We start from the raw sequence: 15,285 nt of genomic DNA, 5'->3' as shown, positions 1-15,285 counted from the left end.
TTAATAAGCAATCCCAAACACACCTTAAAAAAATTATAAGTTAATAAGGTCTTTTAACAAGAAGTTCATTTTCACTTAAATAAGGAATCCGAAACACACCCTAAAATTAGTTTATCTTCTTTACGTAAGTTGTATGTGAGAATGAGTCAACCAATGCGAAGGAGAATGAAAATGAGCCCAATATTATATTAATGCTCTTACCCTCATTTAAGTTTTTGTAATCATCATATTAAATCAATAGATACGCTATGTTTTACATATGCATTTTGAATATTTTAGCTTAATAAAACTGAATTACCCTAGCAAACTACTAATGTGGCAATTATTTCGTGTACAATACATAGGAACATTACTCATGTATCTAATATTTATTTTGTTGAAGAGGGTAGTATTTGGCTTGTGGTCAAATTTAAAACTTCACAAACCAAACACTTATAATACAAAATGATGTTCGTTTCTTCTTTTCCATATGCATCAACCAAACACCACGCTCGTGTCAGCATTATCAAGAACATTATACTGCAACTATGATACATAGGCCAATTTGACCAGATTCACATGTTAACTATATCCGAAAACTCGTCAAAAGAATTGAGCTTTGCAAGAATCTGTTTTTCTTGCATGGCATCTGCACCTTTAGTCAAGGGATTCACAATTTAAGCATTCGAATTAACAACTCAATTTGATGATATTGCTAGTTTAAATTTCTTTCATTCTTTTAGTAAGAACAGAAAATGCATAAAATAGAAAGGATACATTCTTGATCAGGGTCATCGGAAAAATTGGAGTGCAGTGCATTCCCAGAACTATCAACAATGGCTGATGTTGTCATAGATGACTCGATGCATAATATTGCTGTTATGGCATCTAATCGAGTCACTTCATTTCTGAACATCAATCTCGCATGCGCTACAATATGCTAATATGTTAGATATGATCACAATTATCATAAACATATTTGAATGAAACATTTTAGCAAATTGCATTCGTTTAATATTACACTTGGGCAAGTTTCAATCTGTTTCAGATTGACCCGTTTGACTCATTTCTTTTAAAAAGTTGATTTGACCCGTTTGAAATGAAGGAAAACTTGTACCTTGAGCAAGTCGAATCAAACTTTCGAGCATTCGAACAGTGGTTCTTGCTGCATTTTCTGTTGCAGAACTTCTTTGTAGCTGATAATATCTAGAAATAACATTTTCTGCTTCTTTGGTTAAAGTTGGCCTAAAATGCCCTTTTACAAAGTGAATATATCTGCAAACATAATTACATCATTAATCTCCACTATTTCAGCAGACTATAAGTGTGTGAAATTGCACCTTCGGAGCAAGGAAAGAGGCCACTTTTTACTAATGTCTTCATGAAATTTGTCTTTTTCTGGTTCTGCCTGTGCATAGAGTTCACAATCAAGATTTGGCCCATGTGTAAATGATTAATAAAGTACACGCAACATATAGTGGGCTAGCTGGTACCTGATCAAGAATATGATCTGAGACAACTTTATCCCAGTCTGGATTTTTTGTGTCCAAAAGAACCAGGACTATATCAAATCTACTGATTAAAGGTCCAGATAATGTAGTGTTGACAAATAGAGCTGAATTTTATTAGAAAAAAAAAACATCAAACAATTTATATTAGTTATCATAAACAGTAAAACTTAATAATTCCAAGATTGGAAACAATACATTGATCAGGATCATATTGGCCTTTGGGATTTGTTGCACCGAAGACTATAGTTCTTGTACTGAGAGTAGTTACAAGACCAGCCTGAAAATGAAATAGGTTGTAATATTATATAAATGTGACAAATAAATAATAGCAACAAAGACAGAATGAAATATTAATACGTAGACTACCTTAGCAACGCTTATAGTCTGCTGCTCCATTGCCTCATGTATAGTGGCTCTATCATGTTCCCTCATGCTATTACATAAGATATATTATATTTTTTATGTAAAAATAAATAGGTAAGTGGATAAATTACGATTATTAATTTAGTTGTTAATGCAACTAATTACCTATCAAACTCATCAATGCAACAGAGTCCACCATCAGCTAAGACAAGGGCACCAGCTTCTAACATCCATTCACCTTCAAAATAAAAAGCTCACCAGTCAAACTTATTCTTTGACCGATTTTAAGCACGTTATCTGTTGTATATGATTTACTACAAGAGCAAGTCTGACCTCCATCTTTAACTGCTGTAACTGTCAATCCTGCACTAGTGCTTCCCAACCCAGTAGTGATAACAGATCTTTTGCTCAACTTGGCAGCAAATTTCAAAAACTGAGACTTCCCTGTACCTAAAAAACGTAAAAATTTGAAAAGTCGATTATCCCTTCTAAAAATGCTTTAATTCAAGGAAAATTCCCAAAATAGCCTATTTGACCAACTCTTTCCAGAAATTGATTATATTTTCAAAAAATCCCCAAAATAGCCTATTTTTTCCGTCGGAGCCGACAGAAACAAGAACTGATATGACGGATTAGTATAGCCTATCAGATGTTGACATGTATTCAAATTTTTGGCTGATCCGACGTTTTTTAAGCTACCCGATGGATTTCGTGTTCTAGGCGACGTAATAATAAACAGTAGGATTTGACGATTCAGTACATGCTTCCATCGGATCCTACTGTTTAATTTGTCCTTCGAACCCTAGATTTTCAATTCGGGGGTTTTTGATTTTGAGTTCTAGAGTGAAATTGAACACTATGGTTGTGTTCTCCTCGAAAAATTAAGCGATTTGCACTATTGATTTACTTGTTTTTGTGAAGAAATAGAGAACATGAAGATGGAGGTTGGTTATGGAGGTTTAGGGGTAAATTCCGTCGGATCCGACGATTCTTTAACGAACTCTGTCGAATCCAATAATAGGTTGATACGCGGCGCGCGATTTTAAAGATCGACAAATTACGTCGGACGGTGTTGAAATTCGTCGGATCTGACAGAAAAAATAGGCTATTTTGGGGATTTTTTGTAAACCTAGAGTATTTTTGAAAATAAATGGTCAAACTAGGCTATTTTGGGGATTTTCTTCTTCAAATCAAGATCAGGATTTATGGCATAAATATTTTACCTGGATCTCCAACCAAAAGAAGATGAGACTCGCCTCGAACTTTTGTCCCAGAAGCATCAACATGTTGCACTCCTCCAATAAGTGTCAAGGCAACTACAATAAACATTAATTGCACTCATAACTAATTAACTCATCAATTAATAAGTGGCTAGTTAAGAGGAAAAAACGCAAAATCAGTTTTGAATTTTGAGAGAAGTTACCTGCTAGCTTCACAGTAAAGAGACCATAAACTTGTGGACAAATAGCCCGAAGAATAGCATTTCTACCTGTAGAGATAAAATGATGTGATTTTAACCACCGATTAAGTATTCAGAGATGTTCTAATAGATCATTACTAATTTACTGTTACCATCAAGCCATGTGATCTTACCACTTAATGGCGCGTCTTTGAATTCAGACCAAAAATTTTCGAATTGCTGAATAACTTCAGCAGGGATTTCAATATCCAACTTTATCTCGTTTATTCGTCTAAAATAACAAAATCGAAGTTAATAAAAAGATGTAAACATATGATAATTGCAGATATGTTTATCTTCCCTTACAACTCTTGCTTAGCTAATCATTTAAGAGTAAAGAAGAAACTACATAATACCTTATGTAATTAGCCACTAATACAGGTTCAAGGTCACAGCGAACATCCTTAATATCCGGTGACCATTTAGCTGTCAAAATTCCTGTGACAATTACATCATCTGCAAGCATTATGTAGAAACTAAAAGTAAAAACAAAAGTAATATGCAGTACCTCCGGCTTTAACAACATCAACAAGATCATCCTGAAGAATAACAGGAATTGAACGCGGGATTGCCCCAACACCTAAAACCTGAGTGCTTTCTTGGATCTTTATCTCTTGGTAATCATGACACACTTTGTTGCCCTCTAGAAGCTGGAAACTGGTGCTTTCACAGTATTTGTCTTTCTGTTAACACAAGTATGTCCTTTCCTTCATTATGTTGGTTTAAAAAGGCACGGCACGCTCCCACGTGTTTAGGTTCAAAAAACCGAGGCTGCATCTCTCCACTTAGGTTTAAAAAAGCGTGAAGTGTTTCTCAATGTACAACCAAATAAGCTTTAATTACAACCAGAAGCCGCATCTCTCCAGTTTGTTTTTTACATATCAACCTTTCATAATTTTTTAACCCTTTTGTTGTTATTACATATTAGCCTCCTACATACCCTAATTTTGACTTAAAATTACATGAAGACTGCCTTACGCGCGTTTTAAAACCAAGTTCATTAGAGCATAGAAAGAATTAAACCTACACAATATGCATCATTATACAAAGAGTGAGTTGATAATAACCTTAGATGGACAAAATATTGGCTTTGGTATGGAATTCCTGCTTTCCAGTTCAGGCTGAACCTTAAACCTACACATTAACATCTCCCATTAGTAACACAACACCAAGAAACATCTAGATACAAGAAAGTTGCTAACAGGCTGTGTAAAAAAGGGACAATCCCATTGATTTGCATGATATAATGATCTTTTATAACTAATTAAACAAGAAAAAGCAGTCCAAAGAATCGCAACCTGTATTTACATTTGCGACATTCATACTCCCTCTCCCCTTCTATCATCTTAACCGCTCCAGATCTAATTACAGTTCCCTTTAGAGTCAGAAGTATGCCCCGATGCTTCACACGTATGCGTCCAATGCTTGGACAAAATTCTACATAATCCAAGTAGATATAATAATAAGTTAGAAACAAAGTCTACTTTACAAAAAGAAATTTATTGTTATAGGCAAGTCACATCAGTCTAAGCTAGACTGAATGAGCATCTTACATGTATCCTCCTCTTGATGTGCAATAATGAAGAAAAAATGAAGATTCATGAAGACATATGTACCAGGATAATCAAGCACGGGGCCACGAACTTCAATCCGAACATGCACAAATTCCTTAATACTTGCAGGTGGATGATCTACGCCTTCCTTTTGAGTTTCATGCTTCCAATTTGTGTTAAGACGTTCAAAAATAGTCTCCTAAATCCCAAATGAAGGAATGATAGTCAAATTACTTGAACTTTTTCAACGTACGATGTTTACTCATTATAATAATTGACCCGAATTCAAACACTTTGGGTTTTTGGCAAAGAAGTAGAATAGTATATTGTAATAAACCTGAGCCAATTTGGCTGCGTTATCGAGCACAGGCAGGTAGTCCTTTGGTGCAAACAGGATCTCATGAGCGAGTAAAGAATCATGCTCCATCACTTGAGCGAAACTGATATTTTAACCAAATAATCAATCAATTAATTACTGAGCCAGCAAGCCTAATTTAGATAGATAGATAGATAGATGCATACTCGACATAAATTGGGTAATGAAGACGGTGATCTTCCGAGAGAATGATTGATTGGAGCTGATCGGAATAATACTCCGTCATCAACTCCGATAGTATCTTCTCCGCTCCCATCGACTGATGCTGCTAGTGCTTTGGCGGGAAAAGAAAATAAAGACACAAGTTACAATGATTGTATTTGTATTTGTATTTGTATTTGTATTTGTATTTGTATTTGTATTGTGGGTTGCTTTCATTTCATCGACCTTTGTTACTTTACCCACCCTACCCTATGAGTCCTTTCAGATTTAACTGTTTCTACACTATTGACTAACATCATCCATTGACTCCGTTTGTGAAATCAAATGAATGCTCCCGTTTTATTTAACACAACAAGACCATGAGCAGACACGTGACGTTATGGTTTTATACAAAAATAGAATATAGTCATAATGCCTCAACTCCATTATTTTATTATTATTTTTTTGCCTTTCACCCGCGTTTTGTACAAAACGCACAAAAAAAAGCCATAATGCCGGGGGGCGGTGTGCCCCCGGCGTTTTAGGCCATAACGCCCCCAAAACTTGTGGACTACGGATGGTCTAAATACTAGTATAATTAGTATTAGTTAAGAGTTAATTGCAAATATTGTCACGTGTTTAACTTAACTTCAATTGTAGGTTGATCCTCTGAAATTGAGGAGATTATGTTATTGCTTTTATAGCCGTGATTTGGATGGATGTTAGCTTTGACTACCTGGAACTTTAGTTGGTGCTTTTGGTGAAAACCCGGCCATACCGGATCTACAATTTTCGATTTCAAGCAGATGGCCATGATCAAATCGAGTAGGGTTTAAGTAGTTGGTGGTTTAGGTGTTTTGTATATTATTAACTTAACTAGTAATGACCTAGACTGGTAATCATGTATTTTGTATTATACTAACTAGACGGGTGCTTGCGTGATGCAACGGGTGTTTGAACACAAACACTGTTAATCACGTAACAAATATGATTGTTTATGGTTCGGTTAAAACCTTGAAATCGTTTAAACCGGTCATCGGTTTGGCTTCTTTTTTCTATTTCTTTTTTTACTTTCGGTTGGTTGGTCGGTTTCAAAATTTTCAAAACGTAGTGAACGACTGATTTGCGTTTTATACTGAAAACCGACCATATGAAACCAGACCAGACTGTAAATCTTGAATGCATTTTAATGTTTTTGTATTATTAATTATTAGATACGTTTTATTATATATATTAGATATGGTTAAAATGTAATTGAACATAATCTTTTTAATACACATAACTTGGCTATTACAACTTTAAATTTACCTAATTGCAGTATAATTCTTTTTGTAATTCTTGTTGTTATTATTTCGCGTCGTAGGTCTTCCATTAATGTTTACCATTTATGTAGCTGAAACTTTAATTCTTTATTATGATCCTCTCAAATATCATATTATGTTGGTGTTTAGTTAAAATTGATGGTACAATTAAATTAATAATTATTTCAAACTAAATTTATGATTAAAGTTTAAACTGTGAAACCAAACTGGAATTAGGCCGTTAGTAACGATTCGGTTTCAACTTTCAATGGTTCATTTTGGTTTTGGACAACAAAAAATCGGTATTAACGGTTGGTCTCACAAGCTTAATTTAAAAACCATCAAAACCGACACTGAACAACCTTACCTGACTTATTAATTTATTTAAATTGAAAAAATATATAACAATATCATATTCAAATTAAAGAGAATAAAATGTTCATTTTTATGGTATAAAATATTAACGTATGAAAGTGTTATAGTCGTTTAAAAATCATGGATGAGAAGTTATTTACTTAGTTTAAAGTTAAATTAAAAACATAATATGGTTAAAAATAAGGGACCAAACTTTTAAGTTGAATGAATTGTGTTTAAAAGACAAGTTTACCCCTACTAATACATGTAGATTATGTATTCCATTTGTAAAACTCTTAAAATCAAGTGTCTTAATTTGCCCTTGTTTGGTGTATTGTATATAGTACAGATTAGAGCATTTTGTATCAACAACTAGATGCATGGGCAATGTTGTATTAACTTATGTATGATAAATGTGGGTGTGATTGTGTCTGTATCTATGTATGCTTGTTTTTGTATATATGTATTTGTAAAAACGTGTGCATATGTATGCTTATGTATGCATAACTAGATGTATGTGTGACTGTATTAAAGAAGTCAGGTATTTTGGTATATTTTATTAGGTTTGTGTATGTGTGCATGTATAATTAGTATGTATGTATAATCAGATGCATTTCTTGACTTTGTATAACAACAATAACAAACTAATTAGTTAAGGAATCAAGTGCTTGTGATTTATGTTTATTTATGCAGGGGCATAACAGTCTTTTTATATATGCAGCTATGTATAGTTAGTATGTATAATTAGATGCATTTGTTGACTTTGTAGAACAAAAATAACAAACTTATTAGTTAAGGAATGAAGTACTTGCAATGTGTGTATGTTTATTTTTGTAGGGGATAACAGTATTTTTATGTATATATGTATGTATGGTTGTGTGTGTATGTATAACTTTATGCATTTGTGTATGTATGTATATATGTATGCATCTGTGTGTGTATGTATGTATGTATGTATGTGTATATACATATATGTGTGTACTTGTGTGTGTATGTATGTATGTATTGTATGAATTTGAATGTATGTAAAGTCACAGTTGACCTTGGAGGGTCAAACTGTATGTAGTGTGTATTTTCGCTCGTAAACACTAGAAAAGTGACAAATATATATTTACTCCATTTCAAATAATCACAAGTATACAATGGTTTAAATAAATTAACGTTATATCAGTAAATACAAACAATATTCTTTAACATATAAACCTAAAAGTCCAACTAAGTTTCTTCATCCTTGCATCACGTAACCTGTAGCATGTTGAAAATAATATACTTTGTCAACAATTAAGTTAGTGAGAATTCTAAAATTTAATAATGTATAATATATAAATGGATATCAATTCACTTGTCAAGAATGCATAACTTTAACATACTGTAAAAGAATAAATTTATAATTTATAAATAAATAAATAGATCATCATGTTCTTTCACCCGGAGTCAAAATACTAGGGGAATGAGAACTATAGTGTATTCAAACACAAGTTGGGTACGTCCCGTCGGACCCTCCCACTATGAGTATGTGTATGCGTCTCTTCCACCAAAAAACCGTATACACGTTACACGTAATTCACATGGTTCATAAACAATTATGTATAAATAAAACATGCATGACAAATACATGAGTTGGTTTATAAACATGAATAAATGAAATAAGGAAGAAATCGTAACGTGCTACACCCCAAAATATTGTAAAAGTATAGAAAAAAGAGAACTCACATGATAAGTTAAGCGAGTCAAAGGTTAATAAAACACTTAAGTGAGTGATGAAAGTAATCCTGGAAAAATATAACATGTTTCTATGTTCAACGAAAAGTACATGAAGAATGAAGTAACAAGTAAAGAAATAGATGGCTAGGTTTGTAGTTTGGAGTGTTAAGATAATGGATGAAAAAATATATAGTTTATAACTAATACTAAACTAGAAAGCAGTCTCTGTGCGTTTCTGCACGGTTGACATGACCTTTGACCAACATTAAGCTAGTACAATAAATATTATCATTTAAGTTAATCTGCAACATAAGCGGATCATCAATTTCTTATACAGATAGGTTGGTGGAAAACATTAGTCATCAAGCGATATATCACTGATGTAGGAGGCATCCGATCCATTAAGCCGGCCCAGCCCAACTTATTTTTATCTATAAATATGATTGTTAGGTCTTTTGTTTACTCAGTTGATTGTTTTTGAATTAAAAATTGTAAGTTTTTAAGCTTGTTCTCTGAGTCATTCGGTTCGAATCGTTTGAATGAAATCATTGTGTTCTTGAGCCATTTGATTGCTAGTCGAAACTGCATCAGTTGGTATCAGAGCTTTGGTTGTTCAAATGGCTCTACGTGAAGGCGAGTGTTTTCTTGTTCGAAGAGTCGCCGACCGAGGCATCGACAAGAACATTGGTGGTTCACGTGCTCGTGGTGAACATCGACATCCTACTCGCAGAGTCACCGATCGAGGCAGCGACGGAGTCTATTAAGACCCACAGAATCGTAAGATGATCAAACGGCTCCGGAAACGAGTCCGAGATCTTGAAATACAACAAGAGATCAAGCGGCTCCGACAGAGGATTCGAGATCTCAAGTTGAAAGGGGAGATGTGCAAAGTGGAAACCGAGTCGAGCACCGTCGTCGACGAGGGTGAAGATGGAGAGCAGCATCCGTTTGGCAGTCACCCACCTCGGTTCTTTGAACCAGTTTATCCATAAAGTATGTCGGAAGACAACCCCGTGTTCAATGAAGACGAGATTGATTTTGATGAAGAAGAATTTTCGTTTATGCAAAAGATTCTTAGCGGAGTTTCCGGGTAGACTTTTCTTGAAGAGTATTTTACCAAGTAAAATACTCACCAGGTAGACTTCAATCTTCTTGACTTTGCGAGACTTTGTCCGACAAACCCTTACGAGCAACCTTGTTCTTCAATGGTTCTTTCAACCCTTTGCTAGAGAATAGCTTATTAGAAAAGTGTGCTTGGTGGCCCTGTTCCTTGCTTGAGTTGAACCTTGCCCGATGATACTTGAGATATATCATTAAATCATCAAGCCTACTTGGACCATACTTATTAATGAATACCTTGCCCGGTCTTCCAATTACTTGGCTTCATGAGCTTGGTTAGCTTAAAGCTTACTCGGAAGTGAACTTTACTTGGCTATGAAGAACAAACCTGCTTGATACAGTGCACCATGCCCGGACTTGCATAAACTAGTGAACCTTGCCCGGTAATACACTAATTTGCAAACCCTGCCCGGATATTCACTAAAGAATACTCAAAGAAGATAACCCTGCCCGATAGACAAAATATTGTACCCGTCTAAGCAAAAGTTTGCTCGAAAGTCTAAGGTGTGCCCAGATCCATACTTAGAAAATTCTGAGGAGGTTGAGAAGATTCCAATATTCCATATGTTCCATAGAACAAGTCTTTGACTTAACAATCTCCCCCTTAGGTCAATTTCTTGACTCAACAATCTCCCCCCTAGATTGGAACACCTCAGCTGACCCAAAACATTTCTACAGTTACTTACATAGGATGAAAATACATATCAAATTAAAATCAAATTACATATTCAACAAAACATAAGCAAATTACATATTCAAAATTCTGTCCGAAGACATTACATGACAAAGCCTAATCTAGGAGTCTTGTCTCTTCCTTGCATTGTGTGCGGCTTGCCTTCTGTTTGTTAACACTGATGCAGATCTCATTTTAAAGATATCAAGGGCTCGGTAATGAGTATGACCTTCCGGTATGACTAAGTCCCTTATATCCATTAGATCTTCATTATGCAAGCAATTCAAGTCTTCATCCTTCTTGATTATCCCCAGTACTTTTCCATCAGAGTTTTTCAGCAAGTAATGGTCAACATTTTCTTTGTATTCAACTTTAGTTATGATGCCATTTCTTTGGACTGTGTAGTTGGGGTGTGTCATTCTTCTTCCAAGGCTTAAGCATGCATTCAAGTTTGACACTGGATTCCTGTCTCTGACATTCATTTGGTAGTACAGTTCAGCTTTGTCCATTTTCAATAACTTCTTTGACCTTTTCGATCTGTGAAGTTGAATCATTCTCTAACTTCTCTTTTCTTTTAAGAACCGGAATCCCTGGTCAGCTTCTTTTTTCAAAAACTTTGAGAGATCATTCATTTGCCTTACTGCTATCTTGTTTCTGTCTCTATAATAAAAGTCATTTCTCACAATTATCTCTCTCAGCTTTCTGCTTTCTATAATCACTCTTAAGCATTCAGATACAAAATCATAGTAGAGTTCTCTTGGAAGACACATCTGATTGTGGTCTTGATGTTCTTCGTACATACCTACTTGATTCACCTCTTCCACCTTCACCTCTTCCACCTTGTGGATGTCTTCTTGAGATTGGAGGCCTAAATGGAATAGACTTCATGGGTTTTCTCGGCCCCAGATTGAAAGTTTTGATGTAGATTGCCTCTACCATCTTAGGTGGAAGGTTAGCTAGTTCAACTACATCTTGTCCAGCTTGTTCTTTAAGAGTGAGCAACATTTTTGCCATACCAGGTATGTTTGACAAACCAGCAGGTACAAATTTTCCATCCACAAAGCTTCTAGGGTTTTCTCATTTCCTTAGAGCTTTCTCCTAATCAGCCTTTTGAATGTAGAAAAGATTTTTCAAATCTTCCTTTTCTAATGCATCAAAAGAGGCTTCATCCATTCCCCTTTGGTTTATCATTATTCCCCTTAGAATATTTATCATTTCTTCATTCTCCCAAGGAACAATTAGTTCATCTTCAGGATCAGGCTTAACTTCTTGAGGAGTTGGGGTTTCAACAACAGGTACTTCCTTTGACATTTCCTTTTCACTATGAATCTTCTGTTTCTCCTTCAGAGTCATTATCTTTCTTTTCTTTATTGGAGGCTCAACAGATGTTTCAGATTGTTTAGCAGAGCTCTCAGTTTGGACCCTCTTCATTTTTTCTTTTCTTTTCAGTTTATTGTATTGGTCCAACACTGATTCTCTAGATAGGTTCTCAACTATTTCAGGTTTCAATCCTTTCTCCAGCAGGTATCCACACATACCTCCAAACTTCTCTTTCAAAGTTTCCAACTTTTCAATCTTCTCATTCTCCTTTACACATTTCTCAATCACCTTTTCTCTTTCACTGTTGTAAAGGTCTTGGAGTTTATCATGATTGAAATGGCTCAAATCTTTTTCAGAATATCCATGCCTTCTCAGATATTCTCTGTGTTTCTGAGCATCTTTATTCTTTTGTTGCATGGCTCTTTTGATCTTTTCATTTTCTTCTTCAAGCCTCTGATTCAACTCACTATCATTCATATGAGAAGTACTTTCAAATTTCACACCAAGTGCCCTCAGCTTCTTAATCAAAGGATTGTTCATTTTAGCATTCAACAAACTCTGCTCAATGTTTGCTCTCTGCTCATCAGTCGTTACTATTTGTGGAGTCTCAACATTTGCAGTCTTGGCACTCTTTCCTTGATCATCATCAGGATTATCATCATCATCCAAATCCTCAGATGCATCCTCCTCTTCAGTTAAATCATTTACAACATCAATCTTGGGTTCATCAGAGGGTGGGTGATCTGGTTCACTTCTGATAGGCACATCAGGAACACCTTGAACCCTTTCACCTGGTTGCAAGGTTTGTAGTTGGACTGCCCTGATTAGGCTTGCCTCATCATCAGGAGTCTCTACAAAGTATATATTTTTATCATCCCATCTTCCTTTCTTTGCAGACTCAATATCTTCAGCTGGCATAAATGTTTCTAGTCTATCCCTTTTTCTTGAGTATTTCTTTCCATACTTGGGATCATCCACATACTCCCATTCATCAGGATTTTGTCTAATGTTATCTTTAATCTGTTGAGCCCATTTCTTTGCAGCCATTGAGGCAATGGACTCACCAATTTCCTCTTCATTCATTATTTCAGTATTCAGATTTGTAGGTTCAGCAGTTTCTGTTGATTTACTTTTTGGTTGACTTTGAGATTTAAACATGCTAACCACTATAGCTAAGGAATTTTCAACTTCCTCATTTCTCTTCAGTTTTATCAAAGCCTCAATCACATCTTGATCAGCCACTTCTTCAATAATTTCTTTAGAAAGATTGGCTTGATTGATCAAGGTTTCCTGCTCTGCCAGTTCTTCTGTAGTCAAGGTTTGGGCTAGTATCTCCCTATCCCTTGTTTCCCTTAAAATATTCTCTTGTTCTCTTAAGGCAGCAGCAGCAGCTTCAGCATCATCTCTGAACAAGATGTCTTTATCTGGATATGCTTTATCAGGCTCCTTTTCAGTTACTTTAACCTTTCCTTTACTTAGCCTTCTCTGGATTTCTTCTTCTGTTTCAGGCTCAATTTCATCAATATCTCTATCCAGTCTTTCCATCTCTTCATCATGCTCTACAGTCTTTGAGGTTTCTGTTTGTTCAGTTTCTGGTTCAGTGAGTATCAACTCCTCAGTAGCAGCATCTTCTTCATTCATTACATCGGTTTGAATGTCAGTTTGATTATCACTAGCCACTTCAGTCAAAACATCAGTTGCTGTATCAGTCAAAATATCAGTAGCCACATCAGTGGTAGCTACATTTTCTTTAGCATTTGTCTTTTCAACTCCATCACCTGTCCCTTCATCATTCTCTTCACTCCATTCAACATTCATTATTTCATCATTATAGTCATAATCTTGCTCTCCAATATTTGATTTGTCACCTTCATACTCATCATCTTCAACTCTTCTCTCCTCACTATCCTCCTCACCATCATCATAAGCATTTAAAATCAGTTTCAAACTGTCTACAGTCTCTATACCTGTTTCAGTTACAGTCTCTATACCTGTTTCAGTTTCAGTCTCAACATCTACCCTTAAGTCAGTTGCCTCATTTTTATTCTCCCCCTGTTTTGGGGCGGCTGAGGTTTTCTCAACCTCCTGCTCCAGGGTTTGAATTCTCATTTTTGCACGTACCAATTGATCTAACAACATTACATTTTCCATTGTCACCTCCTCATTTCTTCTTTTCAGTTCAACATTTTCTTTTAACAAGGTCAATAAGTCAGTGTCAGTGGGTGGTGTTGTAGGTGGTGATGTAGAAAATAGTTCATATTCAGTTTGTACTTGGGTTGTGGTGTGAGGTTGGAAAATGGATTGTGGTGGTAAATTTGTATGAGGTGGGCTTGGAGTAAATGGATCAGAATGAATTGGGCTTGATATTGGTGGTGTTTGTGGTGTTGGGGATACATGTGTTGATGTTTCAGGTTGGCTTATGGTTAGGGTTTGGGGTGGGGATTGAGTGGTTTGATGTGGTGGAGTTTGTGGTGGTGATGGTATTATAGGTTGGGAAATGGGTAGTGGTGATTGTGGTGGTGTTGGAATAGGCGGGTTTGGTTCCTCAGGTTGCTCCCCCTGATCTGGTACATCAACATCCATAGCTACTCCAACCCCTCCTTCATTTCCATCATCAGCATTATCATTTCCATCATCAGAACTGTCATCATCACTCTCACCATCATCTTCTTCTTCCTCCTCTGAGCTTAACTCAGGTACAGACATTATTTCCAAATCATGGTTCAGCAACCATGGTAATATTTCAAAAGGAGTGTTGGAATTGAATCTGTTTGCCCTTCCAGGATTTGCAATTCTTCTATATGTGTCTGGATCCTGCAGCTGATGTGTCAATCCAATTGTGGGTAGACCCTGTAATTCCCTGTTAAAAATGATCTGTAGGAATCTAGGGTATTGCAGGAATCTATCTGCTTCTGCCTTCTTCATGTTACCAATCATGCCTTCAAATATCATCTTCAAAAAGTTGAAAGGTAGATCATATATAATCCCAACAGTGGCATTTGCTAAATCACGACTCATCAGAGTCCATGATCCTTTTCGTGGAGCAAATCCCTATATCACATGGTGAATCAAGAACCTATACAACATCGGAAACATCCCCTTCTGAAATTGTCCATCATGGACAGTTCCCTGATACCCCATTGTCTGCTCAAAGATCTTTAACAAATGTTCAGTATTGAAATTAATGTATTACTTTACACAATTTCAAGTTATAAATTTGTAGAAGAAAGAGAGAAATTTTATTAAGAACCTGATCTTGGACAAATTAATAACCTAAACACAAAAACAGAATATTAGTAATCAAGTACATAATCGAAGCCCGTAATCAACTAATCGTGGTCGGAAAACAAGTTATTATTCCTTACCGAGTCGGAATTAGTGGGCTGGTAAAGTTAGGGTTTGGAATAATCGAATGTGATAGGTCGGTTTGGG

General features: G+C 35.7%; 1 protein-coding gene across 1 annotated transcript; it reads right to left on the bottom strand.

Moving 5' to 3' along the window:
• Positions 1–291: 291 nt before the first annotated feature.
• LOC143628317 (putative DNA helicase MCM9) lies at positions 292–13,671 on the bottom strand. The gene is made up of 23 exons (XM_077097941.1): positions 13,527–13,671; positions 13,234–13,445; positions 12,918–13,053; positions 12,342–12,542; positions 11,116–11,242; positions 5,203–5,305; positions 4,929–5,064; positions 4,611–4,749; positions 4,380–4,446; positions 3,821–3,995; positions 3,669–3,768; positions 3,447–3,544; positions 3,277–3,342; positions 3,077–3,169; positions 2,187–2,303; positions 2,019–2,091; positions 1,857–1,923; positions 1,686–1,767; positions 1,473–1,594; positions 1,320–1,387; positions 1,097–1,254; positions 757–909; positions 292–628 (listed from the first exon to the last, which is right to left on the bottom strand). Exons 1-23 carry the CDS (start codon positions 13,669–13,671, stop codon positions 555–557), a joined length of 2,712 nt encoding a protein of 903 aa, XP_076954056.1. The 3' UTR covers positions 292–554.
• Between the last annotated feature and the right edge of the window lie 1,614 nt (positions 13,672–15,285).

The sequence above is a fragment of the Bidens hawaiensis genome, unplaced genomic scaffold (genome assembly GCF_021521415.1).
Source record: "Bidens hawaiensis isolate Kalapana, Puna unplaced genomic scaffold, B.hawaiensis_p1.1 tig00004868_1, whole genome shotgun sequence".
Lineage (NCBI taxonomy): Eukaryota > Viridiplantae > Streptophyta > Magnoliopsida > Asterales > Asteraceae > Bidens > Bidens hawaiensis.
The sequence above is the reverse complement of the archived record's forward strand: the minus strand, read 5'-3'. Positions and strand labels throughout refer to the sequence as shown.